This window comes from Vombatus ursinus, unplaced genomic scaffold (genome assembly GCF_900497805.2).
Source record: "Vombatus ursinus unplaced genomic scaffold, bare-nosed wombat genome assembly UNPS02014830.1, whole genome shotgun sequence".
NCBI classification, from domain to species: Eukaryota; Metazoa; Chordata; class Mammalia; order Diprotodontia; family Vombatidae; genus Vombatus; species Vombatus ursinus.
Genome location: NW_020954608.1, coordinates 18217055 through 18240474, shown reverse-complemented (window position 1 = coordinate 18240474; position 23420 = coordinate 18217055). Strand labels below are relative to the sequence as shown.

Here is a 23420-nt window from a genome sequence, read left to right as displayed (position 1 = left end):
AAGGGAGGGACAATATATAACACAAGAAAAGAAAAAATATGTAGGAATGCAGAGGAAAGAGATAAAATAGTCATAAATTTTGAATATAATCATATCAAGGACATTGCATAGTACATTAGATGCAATGTAAGAAATTTTTCACATAGAGTATTCAACAAGTTCTTGCTTATCCTGAATATCAAACATTATGGTCAATGACATGGACATAGTTGGTGTCCTCCAGGGAATGCCTGTTGGCCTGATACTGTCACTCAAGCTTTGGTCCTGTGAGAGTAGTAATCTCCATTGTAAATTACTTAAATCCCTATACCAGTACTCTCTGACCTGCCCTCCTACCCTAGGACAACTTCACTCAATTCTAGAAAGATTTGAGAGTACAGGAATGGAGGAAGGAACTTTGAGTAATCTCCAGGGGACAATAAATCTACCACTTTCTTTTCATCCAAGTTCTCAGGCCATGAAACTTCCTATAGAATGAGCAGTTTCTGACTCTCCTAAAATCCCTGACCATTCCAAAGGAGTTTGGCTGAACTGGATTCTTTTGAATCCTTCACAGTCTCACCTCCCAATAGAGTTCATTGGGATTCCTGATAGGTTTCTGGAAGGCCTGGACATGCTAAAGGTTCTTCTCAAACTCAAGGGCTGGCCAGAGAGGAAGTGAATACTTCCTAGATGTAAAGAGCTAAATAAGGTTATCCAAATCTGTTCTCCCCTATTAAAGTTTTTTGTTTTGTTTTGCTTTCTAACTCACCTCCCTGGGTAGTCCCCAAATTTCCTAGAGGGGCCCCTTAGGATTGTTATTGGAAGGTATTTTGTAACTGCCATGGACTCTAGCTGAGGCAGTCTTTTTAATGCATCTTGAGTATGGCAAGTGATAGTATAGTACAGTGATATTCTAGATCATATAGAATGCTGGTTCTGGCTTCAGAAGACCTAGGTTCAAATCTTGGCTCTGCTTTCTGCTACTGGTGTGACTTATGGGCAAGTGAAGGGTTGAACCATATGATCTCTTTCCCAGCTCAGAATTGAGGATCTTTTGACAATCCTTCAGTTATTAACAAATTGTCACAGTATTGTTTCAGTACAAGGATCTGGGGCACAAGGAATCATTTAATAGGGATTCTATTCTTTGTCAGACACGGAAAACTGTAAAAAATAACAGTAGAGTCCCATTAAAATGCAGATCTTGTGATAATGCTGTAGGTTTTTATCTTTTGGTGAAATAACTGATACTTAAGTAATATTTTAAGGTTTGCAAAGTACTTTACATGCATGACTTCATCTGAAACTCACAACTCTATGAGCTAAGTATCACAGCCATTGTTACCACTAATTGACATATGAGGAAACTGAAACTAAGAGAAGTTAAGGAATCTTCTCAGGATCTCACTACTAGTGAGGAGTCATCTGATCTGGGATTTGAACTAAGGTCATCTTGACAATCAGTCTAGCACTTTAGCCACTGCCCCCTGAAGAGGAGCACACACATATTACTGTATACAGGAGGACAGGATCTGATCTGCAACATGAATAAGTTCATGGTCAGTGATTTTCCCAGACGTAGTAGACTTGGGGAAATTGTATGAAATTTTGTATGAAATTAAAATTTTAGATACATAGGGAAAAAGTATAGGATCATTTATTTCAAGCTGAAAGGAATCTTTAAAAACATTAAGTCCAACTGCCTCATTTTATAGAGAGTAAACTAAAACCAGAGGTGAAGTCACTTGCCAAAGGTCACAGAGAGAATGATTGGCAGAACCAGTTTTGTACCAAGTATCCTCTGTCCTTAGATGCAGAGGTCTTTCCATTGTTCCCTTCTAAGACTACCTAGTGTAATAAGCAAAGCCTTCACTAGCAAAAAAGTTATCTTTAGTTCTATATTAAATTATGCTGTCTCAAAATTCATTTCTTATCATGTTATGTCCTCTCTTTTCACACTCAACTTTTTTTCTTGGAATAAGCATTTCAGCAGCAAATCACATGCAGCAATTCAAGTTAGGAGTTGACTAGCATGCACTTGGATTAATTTCCAAGGAAGATACAAAAAAAAAAACTTTCCATATAAACTTCTACTGTCATGACTTTTTATCACATGACAGCAAAATAAGGGGAAACTTCTTGAAATAATTTTCTTAGTGTTTTCAGAATGTGACTGTTTCTAGTAGTTTACATTAAAAAAAATCTTGCCTTTCTCTCTCCCCACCACACCCCCTGCCCCGAAGTGCCTTAATCCTTCCATAATAGATGCCTTTCTATATTTTGCTAAAATAAGCAACCAAATTCTCCATACTTAGGAAATGGTTTCATGTCCTGAAATGCAATAAGACTTTGGTTTTGGAAGCTAAAACTGACTTACTCTATTAAAATTCTTACTTTAGATTCAAGGGTATGTGACCAGCTGTCTCATTATATAAAATGTTCCAGATTACACTTTCACAGGGGAAGGTTTTATGAAAGAACCATCAGTAAAAACAACAGGGTTTGCAGTTCTCATTCACATTCAACCCATCAGGAAGGAAAGTTGTTTATACAAGAAATAGATCAACAGTAATGTGGTCCAGCTGGAGATTTCAGCTGCTTAGTAATTGAATTAGGTGAGTGAATGATCAGTTGGGTTGTGGCTATAGGGACTAATTGCAATGGTGCTAAAAACAAATAGGCCACCATATTAAGGTCTCTGATCTATTTCTTGTGAAATTCTGACCATTGCCATGACCCCAGATAAATGCATGAAACATATCCTGTAATGTAGTCATAATAATAACCTAGTCAATTTTGTGTGTGAAAAAGTGAGTATCTCTAAGAAAAGACTGCAAATCTCATAGGAATTATCTACAATGACACAATAATTTTGTCATCACAGAGTTCACAAGGAAGCTATGAATAGTGTAAACATCTCTGGGCTTGGAATAAAGAAATCTGAAACTGAGTCTGACAATAACTAGCTCTGTGAGTGTAGACATGTAAATCAAACTCTCTGAGACTCAGTTTGCTTTTTGTGGAAATTGAAATACTCTCTACTTCACAAGGTTTTGATAATCTAGTGAGATAAGGTATGTTATCCACTTTGTGGAGGGCTATAAAATGTCAGATATTATTAATATTCTCTCTAGTTTCCTCCAAGATCCATTGCAACACTTTCCATATTAATTGTTTTTATCTTGCCTAACTGAATTTCCATCAAAACTAATTCCACTTCTATATGCTACTAAATGAGGAAACAACACTTCTGCTACATAGGAAAATATTATTTAAACGTATTTCTGTCCACAACATATGTATCAGAGGAGCTCACTTTGCCATTCCTTATCATGCTCAAAAAAGTAAAATAGAGAGGAAGCCAAGAATATTATATTGAGAGTCTGTCTTGGACTCAGGAAGACATGAGTCCAAGTGCAGGCTCTGATACATACTAGTTGTGTGACCCTAGTCAAGTCATGTTAATCCCCAGTGCTTTCAAATGTTTCTCTCATATTATAACATAAAGAATTAAGTGTTTCTTTGTTGCAGAAATGAGTATTTCTACTTTGTTTTTCCTAACAATGATGAAATCACAATAAACCAAAGTCAACTAAATAAATAAAAATGGCAAACAATATAAGAAATATAACTACAGAGCTTCTGCCTATTTTTTTCATTTTTATTCAAATTTCAACTTGTCTGATTCTTAATTTCTTGATAAATCACACAGTTGCTTTAAAAGTTACCAGAACATGAGATTTGCCATAAGGATTCATACTTAATATCCATTAAGAAGAGTATGATATTCTGTTTCTTTCTAGAAAACCAAGGAGGAGAGGGAATATAGAAATCAATGGCTGTCTTTCTTGGTACTTTACTAAAAAATTAGAGAAGTACACTCATAAACATGCTACTTTCTGTTAGTAACTCATTATGGCTTGTACAGGAGCATAAGAAAACTGTCAAGCTACTATGAGTTATGTTTCATCCTGGCAACTGAGTATTGTTTTAGTAATGATATTAAAGAAGACATATTATCAATAAAAGGAACAGGGTAAGGATCCCCCAAATAAAACCTGCTACTTTAAGAAAAAATTACTTAATTCCAAATGAAACCATTTTCATTCTTCTGACTAAAATCTTATTTAGGAAGACCAAAAACAACTCTGCATGATAGCAAGTGGCTTAGAAGATGGCACCATGACCCCTGAACTGGCTAAGATAATAAAACAACTGTGGAAAGACCCAGGAATCCAGGCCTGCTTTGAAAGGGCATCAGAATATCAACTCAATGACTCAGCAGCTTAGTAAGTAAATTCATTCTTACAGATATTTTCAATGAAACATGTTAAAAGTCAAATAGTATCATCAATTTATAAGCAGTAATATAGGGAAAAATTATGTGTGTATTTGTAACATTGAAAGTCCTAGCTAAAGAGATAGCAAATGGAATGAAGTAAAAAAAATCAAGCTAAGATAAATTAAACTTGAAAAATAAATACCAGAAGCATTTTCACATAACTGTTTATTCAGCTGTTGTACTTGAGAAGATAAATAACGTGATATATATGCCAGGTTAAATACAGAACATAGCCCAGTCATAATAAAATCAGGATGCTAGTGTTTAAAGGACTCAACACTCACAAAAATTTAGTATTTTTCAGAAAAGAAAATGACCTTCCATGTATATACTTGTATGTGTATGCAAACATATGTATATTTCTCTGACACATACTCACTCAGAGGTCTTAAAAAGTCACTTAATCTCTCAGTTTCCAGGGTAACTCTCTAAGACAGCAAGTTGTAAGATAGGTACTAGTCTGCATCAGGAGGAATTTTTCACTGCTTGCTTCCTACAAAGATGAAATCACATAGATGATAAATGGATAGATACATAGATACATAGGTTCATAGAAGTATAGAAATAGATAAGAATTGGAACTGTGATTTCAGTGATATAGGGAACTCCATACTTAGAAACCTTCCTTTGTTAATTCAAGTTGGACATTTTCTACAATTTAGCATCTTAAAATGTTGCCTAGAGCACTGGATGGAATAAAAGTCTTGTCTGAAAAGCAAAGCAGAGGCAAACAATTCAGGTTTTCCTCCTATATCTCAAAACACAAATACTGACTTCATTGAGTTGGCCCTTAAGTCTAAAAATATATTGGCAAATCAACACATCGTCTAATATCAGAGAAATTGGTTGTACTTGTATATGCCAGGAGCAAGCCTTCACTTTTGAAACACACACATGCACACATACACACACATACATTTACACACACACATACACATATATGTATATATATTTGAAACAATATATGAATATGTATAATGTATTTCATAGTACCATATAGTAAATCTCAGGAAGCAATAGAAATTCTCAAAGAAACCTAAATAAGGTAAAATAAATAGTTGACTAGCCATCACTTCTTTTCTAAAAGAAATACAGAATTTCTCATAATACAGAATTATGTTCATAATAAGACCTAAAATGGGAGAATAATATACACACACACACACACACACACACATATATATATATATATATATATAAATGCCTCATACATGTGTACTAATGAATATCATTTTAGAGCAGGAGTCATTAACTATTTTGAATCAAAGAGGTATTTTAATTTCCATTTTGTCTTGAGGTCTCTGGAAATTGGCTTTGCCAGTCAACTTCTTAACCAAGCAGATGAGGAGTTATTGATGGCAAAATGAGAAGAGCTAGGCATGTTAAAATAGTGGATGTGGGTGGATGTCTCAACTTGGGGATCTGCTGGGTAAGGGCTGGTTGGGGCCCCTGGTTTAGGATTAAACTGGAAAACACACACACACACACACATACACTATGAATTTAATAAACAGAAACAAGCATGATTATTTCAAAAACAGAAGATGATGTATGAAATGGCAGACATTATATTTAGTTTTAGTTTGAGTTTTTGTGTATGTTAAATTTTTAACACTATAGTAACAAAATTGCCTTGTTTGTCTGCATCCCCTTCCAAACTTCCTTTTCATTGTGGGGTATTTTCTAATGATTTATTAACACATTTTTCTTTCTTTTCTTCTTTTTGTTGTATTACTATCTTACATGTAACAAATAAGTACATTCAAGCAAAAAATAAACCACTACATTGACCATGCCTGAATATGCATATCTCTTTTGGCAACTGTTGTCTGCCACTTCTCTGCCAAGGGGTAGAAAATATGGTATATCATCAGTCTTATGGAGTTATGATCAGTCACTGAGAGTTCTGCAATCTTTTAGAGTGAGTTTTCCCTTAAAATTCTTTTGGTCATTGAACAAATTTTTCTCCTTGTTCTATTCAATTTATGTTATATTAGTTCATAGAAGTTTTAATAAGATTTTTTGAATCTATAATATTTGACATTTCTTACTCTAATAATGTTCCATTAACCTTCATGCTCCATAATTCATTCAACCATTTCTCTTTTGATGAATACCTCTTTTTCAGCTTGTTGGTGTAATAAAAATGCTGCTATAAATGTTATTTTTGTTTTTGTTTTTTTTAGATAGGTTCTTTCTCTCTGTTTGTGACTGCTTTGGGATGCAGACCTTTGACATTTGCATTTTGTGACCCAGTATCACTCAGTCAAAAGGTTTAGAAAGTTTGGTGAGTCTTGGAAGCTAGTTCTATATTATTTTCCAGAATAGTTGAACCAATTCATGGCTTCACCAATAAGGCATTAGCACATGCCATTTTCCTCTTGTTATCTTTGCCAATTCAAAAGGCATTAGGTCAAAACTTATGGTTGTTTAAATTTGTATTTTTTTATTATTAGTTATTTTATAATTTTTTCATTTGGTTAATAAAAGCTTGCATTTCTTTCTTTGAAAACTATGTATTCGTATCCTTTGACCATTTATCTTTTGGGAAACTAAGTGATAAATTAATTGGATGGTAATATCATAGATTTGTAGCTGGATGAGGTCTTAGAGATCGGCTGGTGAAGTCCAACCCTTCTCATTTTATAGATGAGGCACATATAGAAGTGAACTACCTAACGTTATACAGTTAGCAAGTAGCAAAGCTAGAATTTGAGGTCTTCTGACCCTTACACATTCTTTCATAGTAACCCATGTAATATATATCATTAGAAATAGTATTTTTAAAAAAAGATATAGGAAATAACTGAGTCTTTCAAAACAATTGAGCTAAATTCTTGAATGGCCCCTATTTTTTTCCAGTTTTGCAAGATAAGCATCCACAACCAAATTCTGAATTTGCATAATAAAAATATTTTCACATTCAAATAAGCTCCATCATGAATGCAAATGAAGATATTTAAATATGTCCTTTAAGCATTTTTCCACCACCTAACAGGTATAGTTTTTAAATTATCTTAATTCTGACAGGTGTGTTTAGTTTTTGAAAGACTACATGATTTGACAGACTAATACTTTTCCTAGTTCATATGCATATTCAGGTAAGTAGCCAACTCTGTATTTATCACACTATATTAAAGTTCATAGAAACTGAGAAATATATGTTCCCAATTTTTTTTGCGAAAGCATTCTATGCACTAGGAGTAACTTGAAAAATCCCTTTATCAACTATTATCTTTTGTTCTTCAATTGTTTCAGTCATGTCTAACTCTTTGTGATCCCATTTGGTCTTTTTTTTTCTTTTTTTAGCAAAGATACTGGAGTGATTTGCCATTTCCTTCCTCAGCTCATTTTACAGATGAGGAAACTGAGGCAAACAGGGTTAAGTGACTTGCTGAGGGTCACCCAGTTAGTGAGGTCACATTTGAACTCAGGTCTTTCTGACTTCAGGCTTAGTGCTCTAGCCACTGTACCACCTAGCCAATGCACACACACCCCCCACCCCTATTATCTTAGCTTTGCTAAACTGAAAAGAAATTACTACTTTGGAAAAAGTGATGAATTATATGTTTACGTACATCTAAAAGGGAAGACATTATTTTCTCCCACCAAACCCCCAATCCTGCCCCCTCACATATACACACTTGGAGAAGGGGATCTTCTTCAATTTTCTTTTCTATTTCTCTTGAGGATGCTCTCATTGTTCCATTTATATAGGCTTGAAACCCCAGACTCATCTTTCATTCTTCACTCTCCTTCACCTCCTATATTTTATTAGTTGTGGAGTCACACTGATTCTATATTCACAACAGCTCTTTCATTCTTCGTTCCTCTCAAATGATCACTATTCTAGCTCATCACCTCTTGTCTGTTCTCTCCATCACATTGTCTGGACTATTGCAGCAATGTCATAATTGATCTCTGTGGTTCTAGTCTCCCCACCTTCCAATCTATCCTTCACATTGCAGCAAAAATAATTTACCCACACTACGTGTCTCTTCACGTCCCGCCTTTGTTCAAAAACTGTCAGTGGCTCTCCATTTGCCTATAGGTTAAAATGAAAACTCTTCCACTTGACATTTTAAACCCTCCACAATCTGGCTCCCACCTGCTTTTCTTTTACTGCATATCATTCTCGTTTACACACTCTGTGCTCCCACAAAATTTGCCTCCTACCTGTGACCAGAGTAAGACATTAGCTTTTCACAGACTTGATCCCATGCTTAAGACACCATCCCTTCTGATAACTCCCTTGCAGAGCCTTTGTCTTCCTTCAAAGTTCAGCTTAGGTGCCTTCTCCTATGAGAAACCTTTCCTGATTCTCCCAAATGTTAAATTCTCTCTCCTTCAAACTTCAATGCATTATGAATCCATCTACATGTTGTGGTTACACACACATACACACACACATACATACACAGCCTATGGAACATAAGCTCCTCAAAAGCAAGAAAGACTACATTTTTGTCTTTGCATCACTAGTGTCTAACCCAGGGTTGGGGAACCTGCAGCCTCAAGGCCACATGTGGCCCTCTAGGTTCTCAAGTGTGGCCGTTTGACGGAATCCAAACTTCACAGAACAAATCCTTTTATTAAAGGGACTTGTTGCTAACCCAACACTTGTAAGTAGCAGGCACTTAATAGGTATGTGTTTGTTTCTGTGTCTGTGCCAGGCAGCATGGCATATTGGAAAGGATGCTGGAGATTCCAATTCAAATCCCAACTCCACCATTCATGAGCAATGTGACTCTTGGTAAGTCACTTAAACCTTTCTGAGCCTCAGCTTCCTCATCTACAAAATGGGTATAAAATACTTGTACCTACCTCACATGATTTTTATTTATTTATTTATTTATTTGTTTATTTTTTGGTGAGGCAGTTGGGATTAAGTGACTTGCACAGAGTCACACAGCTGGGGGGGGGAGTTACGTGTGTGAGGCCGGATTTGAACTTAGGTCCTCCTGACTCCAGGGTGGGTGCTCTATCCACTTCACCACCTACCTGCCCCTACCTCACAGGATTTTGAAAGACTCAAATGAAATACGTAACACTTTGCAAACTTCAAGGTGCTAAATAAATGTTTCAATATCACAGGTTTAAAATGGGGGGGGGGAATGTATCCTTATCTGTAAGACTAAGTATGCTAGCTTATCTCTATGGTTCCTTAGAATAGTAGTAAGGGTGCTGAATTTTAAATCTAGGATTTAAATCTAGGTTAAATCTAGGTTTAAATCTAGGTTTGAAAATGGCTGTGCCATTTTCCATCTATGTAACATTGGAAAAATGATTTAATGTTTCTGGGACCCTGCTTCCTCACTTGGCCAATTTCTTCTTTTTTATAGATGAAGAAATTAAGTCCCAGAGACCTTAAGTGATCTTATCAATGTCACACAAATAGTAACTGACAGCATCAGGTTTCAAACTCTGATTCTCTTATTCCAAATACATTACCCTTTCTCCTATTGAAAGGGACTTTGAGGATTTTCTCATAAGACTGTTCAATTTATGTATAAGAAAATATAGGTATAGAGGTATAGCTACTTGGCCACGTACTTCCATGACTAGTAAGTTATAGAACTTACTAGTTCCATAACTAGTATGGAACAGCAGAACCCAGTCTTTTGAGTATAAATCCATGTTACTTTCCAAAGACATTATCATCCGTAAGTGACAAAATTGGGTTAAAGCAATTTTTAATTCTTATGTTCTCCTGCTAATGAGACTGTTACTACTTGAAAGTTACAAATGCATGAGGGAAGCTTGTGATATCTGGTGGATCTCAGGTTGCAGTTCTGAGCCGCTAAGGAGATAAGAGCAGCTGCTAAATTGCCTGCATATTTAATGTTTGAATTTAAGGGCCCATCATCCAGAAAGGACTAGCCGTTTAAAAACCTTTCTGTGTTGCTCATTTATCAGATCCAGTTGGCTGAAATTTATAGCATGGTGAATAAATTAGTAGTTTTCCCTGATCTAGAGTGCTGAGAGATAGGAAATAGTAAATACTGAGTCTGATTCTCCAACTAAAAGGTTGACTGTTGAGGTGGTGTGATCTTCCATAGCAATGCCCTCATCAGATTTAAATTGGGGTGTGAAACTTGGCCTCCCCCTGCAGGAGACTGAAAATGAGAAGTTTTCAAGGAGACATTATTCCATTATTCCAAAATAGAATTGTAAATCTGGCAGATTGTCAGTAACAATATCCTCTATAAATAACAAAGTCTTTCAGACAATGGTATGGAAAATTTCCTGATAGCATTTCATCATGTTGATTGGAACCTCCTGAGATTTTGTGGTGATTTGAGCCTTATAGCTAAGGCTCTGAGGTAATTCCAGCCTACACTCACAGGATCATGGGATAATAGGTCTAGAGCAGGAAAGGATCTCATAAACAAGCCAATCCAACCCTCTCATTCTGCAGATAAAAAAAACAAAGGCCTAGGGAAGTTATGAGACTTGCTCATGGTCACAAGTGTTGCTGCTGAGCCCTGGTCCTTTATAAAGCTCCAGATCCTTGAGAACCTTTAAGAGATTAGACTATGATCTATAGAAAAACAAACTGGATCTGGAAAGAATGTCAGAGATTAGAATCTCTGATGCCCTGGAAACTAAGACCCAAAGAGGTTAAATGACTTGCCCTAACTCTCAAAGGTTGTTAAGTATCAGGGACAGGATTTAAATCCTGGACTTCTAAGTCTAGAGTCTTTAAGAACCTGACAAATTAGTCCATGTTGTATAGAGACATAGGCTTAGAAGGGATTTTAGAGATCATCTAGTACAGTGGTTCCGAAACTAGGGTCTATGAATATGTATTTTTTAAAAAAGTATATTGACTACTTCATTTCAATATAATTGCTTCTCTTTATAATCTTATATATGTTGTTTTATGCATTTATAATATTATTCTGAGAAAAGATCTGTAAGTTTCACCTCTCTCTCTCTCTCTCTCTCTCTCTCTCTCTCTCCCCCTCTCTCTGTCTCTCTGTATCTGTTTCTCCCTCTGTCTCTGTCTCTCTGTCTTTCTCTCTCTGTGTCTCTCTGTCTTTCCTTTCTCCTTCTCTCTCTATCTCTCTATCTCTCACTCTCCTTTTTATCTTTGTCTCTCTATGTTTCTGTCTCTCCCTTTCTCTCAAATACTCACAGACAAATACACAAAGATTAAGAGTATGTTATCCAATCAAACCCTTACCTTAGATCAAGAAAGGATAAATAATCTGCCCAAGGTTATATATGATAGATCTAAGATTTAAACACAGGTCCTTTGATTTCAAATATAGGTCTGTTTCTGCATCATAACAATACTTTGGATTCTCTCTCGAGCTAATTCAGTCTCCTAGTAATGTTCTGTATGAAGTATTCCCATAGTTGTCTTATACCTGCCCTAACCACCTGGACTGAAGATGCCCTACTCTGGTTACTGTATTGGTCATACTCCTAAACAAGAAAGGCAATTTGGTTACGTGGTTACTTGTCCTCAGAATCAGGAAGAACTATGTTTAAGTCTCATACCTGACACATACTAGCTATGTAACTTTGGACAAGTGATTTAACCTGCCAGTGCTTTAGATAGTTCTCTAAGACTATAAGTTGCAAAGAAGATGCTGGTCTGCATCAGTAGAAGGAATTCACTTACCTGGGAGATCCCTTTTCAAAAGAAATTACAGGTCCACTTCCTATCATTATGTTAAAAAAAAGGTTTACTTTTGCTTTAAGCACAAAATTCATCTCTAACCTCCCCCCAAAACAACAACAATAACAACAAACCTCCTGCTAATTTATTTTTAACTTTTTGTTATATTGAAAAAAAAAAGCTTTTCCAAAGCATGAACTTAGCATCAAAAGGTCTAGAAGGCAAGATTTAATGGAATCTCCACTAAAAGTACACTTGCACTGTTATCCAGGCTAATGTCCTTCAAATGAACAGGCCAATCTTTTTGTGTGTTTTTCCCTCCTCTAGCTACCTCAACGATCTTGACAGGATAACAGCTCCTGGGTATGTTCCAAATGAACAAGATGTCCTGCACTCCAGGGTGAAAACTACTGGCATTATTGAAACACAATTCTCCTTTAAGGATTTGCACTTCAGGTAGGATCCTTTGGTCTTCCTGTTTCTAAGCAGAGGTGTATAGCTCTACAGTGGATTCAGCTGGCTAATACTCATGAAGTCAAGGTAACAGGACAGTTGGGTCTTCTATGGAGGAGGTTTAATCTATTCAAAACCACTTAAGCAGGCAAACTTTGTCTTCTATGTCTCTGCCACAGGGAAACCTCTGCTGACCGTAGGCATCCCACCGTTCCCCACTGTGATTATTTCACCTTCCAAACCCTATTAGGACAGGTATACAAGTCTAGGACTCTTCCTTCCTCTCAAGATTTACCTCCCCAATTAACAAGATGACAGCCGGCTATCATCTGAAAAAAAATAACATGCAAGCTAATATGTTAGGGTGCTTAATGTGTTACTTATTCTCACGTATCATGTTTACCTACTGAAATAGTCCTCTTAGAGATACAATAAAAAGGGCTGACTCCAGTTATAGCCCCAGTAAATCAGTGAGGAAAACTTGAGTAACAGAAACAGATGTGACTTTTGGCGTTCCTGAGAATAAGCAGCTGCCTATGATTACTATGCATAAGGACATATTTGGGAAGAGATAGCACTGTGACAGTCCTTTGAGGCAGCTAGGTGGTTCAGTGGATAAACTGCTAGGCCTGGAGTCAGGAAGACCTGAGTTCAAACTCGGTCTCAGACACTTAGTACCTGTGTGAACCTGGGCAAGTCACTTAAGCTCCATTTGCTTTAATCCATTGGAAAGGGAAATGACAAACCACTCCAGTACCTTTGCCAAGAAAACCCAGGGACAGTATGGTTCACAGGGTCACAAAGAGTTGAACGTGAATGACAACAACAGTACTTTGACAGAGCTGTTGTTTCATAAATATGTACAGCTAATCATGAAAGGGAGAAAGACTTGACTGAAGGAATCTAAATCCCTCAGTACAACTCAGCTTTACAACTAGGAAAACCCGATTGATACCTGGAAGCTTTATTTTATGTTTCCTAGTATTCTACTGACTCTATCATAACATCTCAGAGATTGAAGTGATTGCAGTTAGTTCATCCTATGGAACTCATACATAGGGCAGAATTCCCCCAACAGCACCTGCAACAAGTGGTTATCCAGCCCTACATGACATCTGAAAGCACTGGGAAATTCACTAATTCCTGAGGCAACGAATTAAGAAGTTCATGCTCATATCTATCAGAAATTCACCTCTGCCATTTCCATCTGTTTCTCTTAGTGCTGATCTTTAAGGCCAAATTCTTCTTGAAATAAGTGAAGACTACAATCATTTGTTGTTGTTGTTATTGCTGTTGTTGGGGGAGCTAGATGGCACAGTGTATAGAGCACAAGGCTTGGAGTCAGGAATGCTTAAATTCAAATCTTGCAATAGATACTTACTAGCTATGAGAACCTGGGCAAGCCATTTAACCCCGTTTGTCTCAGTTTTCTCATTTGTACAATGAGTTGGAGAAGGAAATGGCAAACCGCTCCAGTATCTTTGACGGGGTCACGAAGAGTTAGACATGACTGAAATGACTGACCAACAACATAGCAGGACTCTGGCTTCACTCAACTGAACACTATGGACCTTGGGATCATTTAAGTTGGTTTTTGCTGCCATGTCATGCTCTTGACTCATATTAAATTTGTAGGGGGCAGCTAGGTGGCGCAGTGGATACAGCTCCAGCCTTGGAGTCAGGAGGACCCGAGTTCAAATTTGACCTCAAACACTTGACACTTACTAGTTGTGTGACCCTGGGCAAGTAACTTAACCTCTGACTGCCTCACCAAAAAGCAAAACAAAACCAAAACCAAAAAAAAAAAAAAACAACAAAACATTAAATTTGTAATCTACCAAAACCCTCAGATTTTAACTTTGCATGGACTTTTGCTGCCTTCCCTCAACCACCCTACACTTGTACAGATTATTTATAGAATACAAGTGTAGTACTTCACATTTACCACTAATTAATTCTAATTTTATTTTACTGAATTTGGATTATCATTTTATACTGATGAATTTTTTTTTGGAACATGGCTTCTTTATTTACTATATCAGTTGTCATTTCTAAATTTGTATTATCTTCAAATTTAATGAGAGTTTTATCCACTTAAATCATGGCTAAAAATGCTGATCAGATTGGCAGAAAATAAATTATTACTTCATTAAAGACCTCCTTTGGGGAAGCTAGTTGGCGCAGTGGATAGAGCACTGGCCCTGGATTCAGGAGGACCTGGGTTCAAATCTGACCTCAGACACATAACACTTACTAGCTGTGTGTCACTTAACCCCATTGCCTAAAACCAAAAAAAAAAAAAAAAAACAACAACAAACCAACAAACCAAAAAAAAAAAAAAAAAACAACTCCTTCCTGGCTGACAGAAATATATTTATCAATACTCATTATATCTAATATTCAGCCAGTTAGGAATTCTCCTGATCAACCATGCCTAGTAATTCTATCAGAAAAGAAAATAAAGTTAGTCTGTCATGATGTATTTTTAAGGAGCCCATGTTCCCTACCATGTAGAATAGTAGTTCTAAGTAGCGGGGTGGAGTGAGGTAGATTAAAAAAAAAGATCTAAGGGTTTTAGTGGATCACCAGCTCAATATCAACAATGTGATATTGTAGCCACAAAAATTGATTCAATTTTAGACTGCTTTAAGAGAAGGATTCAGAAAGAGGAAATGTCAGTCCCCATGTACTTTACCCTGGACAGATCTGCCATACAACATTGAGTTCTAGATAGCATATTGGGGCAATGGGGCAGGAAAAGGAAATTGATAAGCTGGAGAATATCCGTGAAAACATGACCATAACTATAAAGAGGCTCAGGGTCATACAACATTTGAATTTGTAGAAGGAATTGAGTGTGTTTAACTTGGAGAAGACAAGATTTAGGACTGTAAGACTTGAAGCTGACTTCCACGATGTGAAGACCAATTGTGTTGAAAAGAGTTGAGACCTGTTCTGTTACCTACAGAGACACAACAAAATCAATGGTAGACATTTTAGATTGTCCCATTCAGGAGTGATGTAAAGAAAAATATTGCTAGCAAATGAGACTATCCCAAAATGAAATTACTTTTGGCAATCTGGGATCTAGTTTATTTGGGTCTGTTGACTTGAATTCTTTTTATGCAGTTGAGTACTCTCTTACCAGGGGCAGCCCATGGTACAGAGGATAGAATACTGGGCCTGAAGTCAGAAAGACTCATCTTCCTAAGTTCAAATCTGTCCTCAGACACTTACTAGCTGTATTAGCCTGGGCAAGTCACTTAACCCTGTTTACCTCACTTTCCTCTTCTGTAAAATGAGCTGGAAAGGGAAATACAAACCACTCCAGTATCTTTGCCAAGAAAACCCCAGTTGGGTCACAAAACATGAGACTAGACTGAACTAACTAAACAACACTCTTTTAACATCTCTTCATTTATTGTAGATCTTAACTCTCATTTAACCATTTTTGTTTTATGCTTGCCAATATGAACATAATTTTGGAGGGTAAATAAAATTAAAGTTGCTGTTATCTGCAGCACTGTTTTTATGTGTTATAAAACATCAAGAAAATTAGATTTCTAATGGATTTCTATATTTCGGATTTTTTTACAAATGTATGTTTATAGATACATAAGTATCATTATCATATAATGACGTAATTATTTATAAATATCCATAACTGATCTCACTTAAAATAAAGATGTGACTGCATTATCAACAAGCATTCATTAAGTGCCTACCATCTTCCAGGTACTGTGCTAGGCCCTGGGAATACAAATTCCTTTTCACAAGGAGCATACTTTCTAATGGAGGGGACAAAAAACAGCAACAACAAAAAAATCACAACCAAAACTCAAGTTTTACCCTGTGGTTAATTAGAGTTAAATTAAAATTATCATTCTAATTTAGGAAACAAAGAATGTCCTTAGTGGGAAATCACTTGAAGGACACATTTGAAATCGCATGTTCTGGGAACTCTACTCCGTGTGCATTCCTACCTACCTTCCTACCTCTTTGAAGTAATCACATAAAATTTGCTTGCCTTATTTTGAAAATACACACCATGCAAATTATTTAGAAGAGACTGATTTGTTTATGGTAACATTTGCCAACTTGACAAGTCATCTTTATTCTTTCATGGAGTTCATATACATGTATTTGGCATGAAAATGAATCAATCCCATTTCTGTTGCTATTGCCTCCTGACAAAGCATTTCCACTTGACAGACTAGGAAATAGGAAATAAAATTCTAAATCTGCAAGAAAAATGTTCATTGACATTTTAAAAATCTCATGCCATTCAAAATACTAAAAACAAGTTCTGCAGGGACTATGTAAAATTATTCAAAGTTAAATACAATTTAATCAGATCATGATGAAATAATTGTGGAAAGTGTTGAGAGCAGAGAAAACGGAGAAAAGTAAATTTGATAGTTATTTGAATCCATTTTCTGGAAAAAAACTAGGATGCAACTTCAAAAAAGGTAGAGATTGACAAAGTAATGAAACAAATATTGAAATTTTTATCAAGGAGGAATGTAATATTTATATAATTAAGAAAAATTCAATCTGTCTTTCTTTCTATTTATTTGTTGTTAGTATCAGTACTAGAATTCAAAGAAAAGAGTTAGTTCTCTAAAATCAAAATAAGATGAAAAGAGCATTGAATAAGTGCTGGAGAATTGACCATAATAAGATTTTTTTTTTTTACTGGTGCTATTATTACATCCATAAGTGGAACTCCCGGAGAGGAAATTCTCTTCATCAAAGCACTTGCACAATCTAAAGTTGCTTTAACTTAAAGCTATTCTCTCCCCTAAAGTTCTAGAGAGTTGCCAAGTGGCACAAAGAAATTCAGTGACATGCCTAGGGTCACACAGCCAGTGACTGTAATTTGAAGTCAGGTCCTCCTGACTCCAGGGCCTGTGCTGTATCAACTTGCCCCATTATAGTAAGAATGCTTTCCACAAAAAGACAGAACTAAATGATATTTAAGTTTCCTTTGAATTAGAAGAGTCTTGATTCAGTGTATTATAATACCTTCAGGGACCCTATTCCCATCCTCACTCCCATTTCCATTCCCTCAGGGATAGGCTATTTATGTGAATAAAGCAACACTACAGGCAGGTGGGGGACACTTGAAAGGAGGGGTAATGTAGAGATTTGTGGCTCTCTTCAAATCCCTCTGATAGGTTTTCCTCCTTTACTATCTAGCCATGTATCTGGCCCAGTGAGGAGGGAGGGATAGTGGGAAGAATTCCATAACCTCCTATGTTCCTGTACTAATTTTCCAAACAGCAGTCTAACATGGGAACATAAATTCTCCACATAGCCAGATGCATGAATTAGATTGGACACACGCCAGTGTTGTAATGGTAGCAACCGTGTGCCTGGCCTGGTATCTTCCATGGCGCACACAGCTAGTAACACATTACTACCCACTCCAAAAGTTCTTAAGCTGCTCTCAGAGCCACACAGGAAGCTTTTTGTGGGCCAAGTAAGACCAGCTGAACATGAATTCACTTTGAATTCAGAAGCAGAGAGGGGAGTAGATGGAGGCTTTTCTTTTACTCTGAGATCCACAGGGTGCATTACTGTCAACCTTCTTTCAGCAAAAAGAGAAAAAACAGGGGGTGAGGAGAAAGAATATACACACACATACATACATATATATATATATACACACATAAATATATGTATATACATACATATGTATATGTGTTTGTATACGTATGTGTGTGTCTATGTATATACACATATGTAAATGTGTATATGTTTTTATATATACATTCACATATATGTATATAAATATAGTCATATTATACACAGTGTATATATGAGGAGAGGGAGAGAGAGAGAGAGAGAGAGAGAGAGAGAGAGAGAGAGAGAGAGAGGTAATTTTACTGTGGTGTTTATTTTCTACCAATTATACAATATTTTAAATTATACAATTAAACAATTTGAGATAATCTCCTTATAACCAAAGGCGGTAATAGATTTCTGTCTCTAAGTGCTTTTGGTGAGAATGACAGTGACATGTACAGATGTCCCCAAAGTCTTAATACAGATTTAAACTTAAAACTGTAATACAGCTTTTCAGATATTCTGATATGTCCATTTATATCCATATATGCATATACAAATATGTCTGTGCATTGTACATGTGTGCATGTGCAGATATAGCATTGTGATTATAGGTATAACATGTGTATGTATGTGCATACATAACACCATATATATGTATACACACAGAGACATATATCCTCTATGATTTCATTAGGATAGGGAGCTTCCCACAAAAAAATTCCCTCTACAAAAACATATCTTATCCTGCTCACAAACATAGTTGCCTAGGTACTAAGAAAGTATGTGACTGATCCAAAGTCATTCAGCCAGTATTTGTCAGAGGCAAGACTTCAATCCCAGTTTTCTTGACTCTAGGATAGATTCTTTATCTACTATGACCTGCTGATTCTCTTCTTTAATCCCTAAAAAAACCAATTACTTCCCCTTCTAAGTGTGAAATATTAAAAACCACATCAATAGATGAAAGGAGAAGAATTTTTTTTTATTTATAAACTGTCACTCAGTGGATCAGCAGATAAAGCACTGTTCCTGGAAACAAGAAGATATGAGTTCAAATTGGCCTCAGACATTCACTAGCTGTGTGACCCTGGGCAAGTCACTTAATCTCTGTTTTCCTTAATCCACTGGAAAAGGAAAGGCAAACCACTCTAGTCTCTTTGCCAAGAAAACCCATGGACAGTATGGTCCATGAGGTCACCAAGATTCAGACTCAACTGAATCAGCTGAACAACAATAAGGAGTTCCAAATAGACAGTGGAAATGTCATAGGTCATCCAAATGTGCTCCACCCATTGTCCTGTTCTTTCATCTGTTGATTTTATTTTATTAGAAATCTCCTTACAGTAATAAAACCCTGATGCTGAAATGTTTAAAGTCAGTATTGTTTTCTACTTATTCGACTTAATTAGTAATATCAAACTCAAATAAAAATGCTGGCCACTAAACCATACATAAGGGTCCCTATGGGCCACATACTGATTTAGAAAACCACATATTTATAATATCTATGTTTCATTTTACTGTTATTTATTATATTACATAGCTTGTGGGTGGTGTATTTGACATCTCTGGACTATATCTCAAGTTCTATGAGTTTATGAATTTTAAAGCATAATTTGCCTTGAATCAGTAGAAAAGTGGTTATTGAAGGTGAGGCACTTAGTTTACATATTAAATCACATAACTGAAGAATTTAAAATAGAGAAATACATTTCCTTTTGACAATGTGGTGTCATATTCTCATGAACCATCTTTTTTTTTTTTTTAGTGTAACCTTCACTCATACAGTCAAATTTTCAATCTTACATTCAAAAAGATTAAAAAAAACTGTTGGAACAAATAACTCAAAACTGACATTACAAATGCATATTTTCATCTACTTAAATAAAATATAGTCTATTCTAGAAAGTGAAATACTATGATAAGTAATTCAATTTCAGTAAATAGCTAATTAAATAATCATTCTGACCCATGTTATTGATTAGCATAATTTAAAAAAGATTCTATTATGTAAGTAGATATTGATTTGTATATGTAACATGCATACATTTTAATATTCATTTTCTCTATTAATCACTTTGCCCATTCACTCTATGTGTGTGTGTGCGTCCATGCACTATAAATACATGGGAGAACAAACAAATGTAAAATTAAAAACAACAACAACAACACTGTTGGTTTTCTCTGGTCCTCAATGTTTCTTTTTTTTTTTTAAGACATAGTGGCTTATCATCAATTCTTTTTTTTTTTGCCATAGTGCAAGATTGAAATATAGCATTTTTTTCAGTATTTTCTCAACCACTGCCCGATTTTATTTGGCTACTCAACTACCTAAGGGCAGAAAATATGCCAAAAGTGATGTCATGTGTGATGTCATGTACCTGTGTGAACTTAGGCAAATCACCTAATTTCTCCAGGACTTAGGTTGCTCATCTGTAAAATAAAGGAAACAGAATAGTTTACCTAAAAGGCCCCTTGGAGTTCTGAATCTTTTTCCCTATAATCCTATGTATATATAAAACAGCAGGGGGGAAAAGGATAAGAATATTAGGCCTACAGTAGCAGAATCAGAGACAAGTAGATTTAGTCAAGCTCAATTCCCCTGTATGTCCCTAGGAACAGTTAGGAGCCAGATACATCTGTTGGTTTGGTTTTCTATGAAACTATCTTAGAGAACTATGATAACTCAGAACAACCAATATTTGGTCTTATTTGGCATTTAAGGTCTCCCATAATTTACAGATAAGGATATAAGTTCTAGCTATAATATATGACTTGCCCAAACATGGAGTACATAACAAAGGCAGGGCTATTTATGCAACTTTCTCTATCTGGCTATGCACAAGATCTTCTGTACATTTCCATCTTTCCCTTATTATTAAGCCTGTCCTAAGATTCTTGACAGCTGTTGTTGCAAAACCCCAAGGGAGGATTGACAGAAAAGGGGAATTATGCTATTTTTAAAGTAATATTGTATACACACATAATTGATGGCAATAGGTAGCACAATGGATAGAGCACCTGGCCTAGAGTCAGGAAGACCTGAGTTTAAATCCAGTCTCAGACATTAGCTGTGTGATCCTGGGCAACTCACTTAACCCTGTTTGCCTCAATTTCTTCATCTGTAAAATGATCTGGAGAAGGAAATGACAAATCATTCCAGTATCTTTGCCAAGAAAACCCCAAATGGTTTCACAAAGATTGGATACAACTGAACAACAACAAATTGATGGTTTTGCATTTGAGTACTTTTTTTTAACAAGTAATTTGAGTAGAAAAAGTGGATTCTAAATTTGCAGGTCCAGAATATAACCATTTGGAACTTGCTTAGTCCTAGGTTTTCAGTATAATTTCGGGATATTATAAGATTAATTGAAGAAAGTGAATACCTCAATATTGGGGTGCTCCTTAAACCCATGAATTCTAATAAATATTCTAACAAAAATCTTTGCCCAGATTTATAGGATGTTGCCTTAAGTGCATTGCTCATTGAACAACTAGAAAAAATGATTTAAAAATTAATACATATCTAGCCAAAATTCTAAGAATGTCTTACCTTCTGATGAGAGAATGCCAAACTATATAGAAAAACTAGGAAATTGAATACTGTTTATCTAAATTCTATTTCTATATGTGGCCTGTAGTTATTATTTTATATTAATATCAGCATTGCAATTTATTCCCCAAACTTAGAAAAGATGACATTATATAATGACAGTTATTCTCTATTAATATGAACTCCTAAGCTTACCAAAAGGATAACCAATCTTCACATAGAGTTTCCAGGAAGACACATTTCCCCTGAATATTCCTGTGAACCCTCACAGGTAAGTGTCAGTTCAAAGGAGAGATTTACACAGCTTTCTTGCCACCCAGTCCCATCTAACCCAGATAGTATTGCACAGGGAAATGGTTGATTTTCTAATAGAAAAGGCTACTATTACTGAGTCTTCTTATCATCCTGTTGGCAAGGCTTCCTTTCCTCTCACAAAAACTAGATGTTGATTGGAAAAATAGGATTTTAAAATTTTATTCAGCTTTGTTTTATGTGTGTGTATATATACATATATATATACATACATATTTATATATAAAAATAATATGCCAATAGACATACCAGATTGCATTACCTTGTAACCCAATTCTGTACAGCACCTAACACAGAATCACTAGCCTTCAGGTGCTTAATAAATGCTTTTTTTGAATGATATGTGTACACATACATATGTGTGTGTATATATACATACATGATATATATATACAATATGTGTATATATAGAAATACATATATTTATATATACACACTGTGATACTAGCCCTAATTTATCCTTTATTTATCTTGTTTGCACTTAATTGTTTACATATTATCCTCTCCGTTAGATTCCTTGAGAGGAAGAACTCTTTTTTTTTATTTGTTTTCGCTTTTCTTTGTATCCCCAGGGCTTAGCACAATGCCTCGAATGTGATAGGCACTTATCAAATACTACGTGATTGAATAACTGTAATTTTCTATAGTAGTATATAGCCCAAAAGGAAAAAAAGATGATTGAATCTAATGAATAAAATATATAAAGGAGACACTAGAAGCCTCAAGGGTTTTGAACCATTCTACATTATGTGACATTTTAGAAAGCATCATTTGGGACTGCATATCTTGAAATAGTATTTACTGTTGTAGCAGGACAATGATACTGGTGTGTGAATAACCCTTTATCCAACTGTTTAACATAAAACCATAAAACTCTACTGCTTAGCCAACTGTTTAATACAAAACCATAAACTCCTGGGTCATGCCCTGCGTTTGAGTATTTTAACAAATAATCCATGCTCAGCTGTCACCTAAAAGCCTATGCAGTTAATCTCTATCCAAAATTTTGGTGGGGGCCTCAGATTTTTCATGTATATTTTTAAAAGACTTAGATTTCAGACTTAATGAAGCACCATTCATGAAAAAGTTACAGAAAGAATAATGTTTCTGCAATGAAAGGAACAAACATTTTACCTAGAAAAAGGCAAAATAATCAAAACTTATAAGGCTCTGGTTATCTTTAACTACTAAGATGAGTGGCAGTGTGAGATTCATTTCTCATTTAAATGTCTTAAATTCCACCATCCCTCCCAAAAGAATTCTGAAATAAACTTTAGGATAAAGAGGAAAGAATGAAAGGAAAGAAATTAAAAAGAAATCAAAAGAGCAATACAAATTGAATGCTCTCTTCAAGCTAATGTTTTAGCCAGATAAGATGATGAAAAAAAGACTCAATTACTCCTGTTCTCAGTCAGACCTGCATTTCACTTATATAATAGTAGATAGCACAGAGAGTGAGAGCGAGAGAGAGAGAGAGAGCGAGAGCGAAAGAGAGAGAGAGAGAGAGAGAGAGAGAGAGAGGAGAGAGAGAGAGAGAGAGAGAGAGAGAGAGAGAGAGAGAGAGAGAGAGAGAGAGA

General features: G+C 35.7%; 1 protein-coding gene across 2 annotated transcripts in view; it reads left to right on the top strand.

Moving 5' to 3' along the window:
- The window catches only part of GNAT3 (G protein subunit alpha transducin 3), a 78793-nt gene that overhangs the window by 50308 nt on the left and 5065 nt on the right, over positions 1 to 23420 (top strand). For both annotated transcript variants that reach the window (XM_027838759.1, XM_027838760.1), the window contains exons 4-5: positions 4114 to 4271; positions 12279 to 12407. In XM_027838759.1, coding sequence (XP_027694560.1) covers positions 4114 to 4271; positions 12279 to 12407 — 287 coding nt within the window. The remainder of the gene's footprint in view (positions 1 to 4113; positions 4272 to 12278; positions 12408 to 23420) is intronic.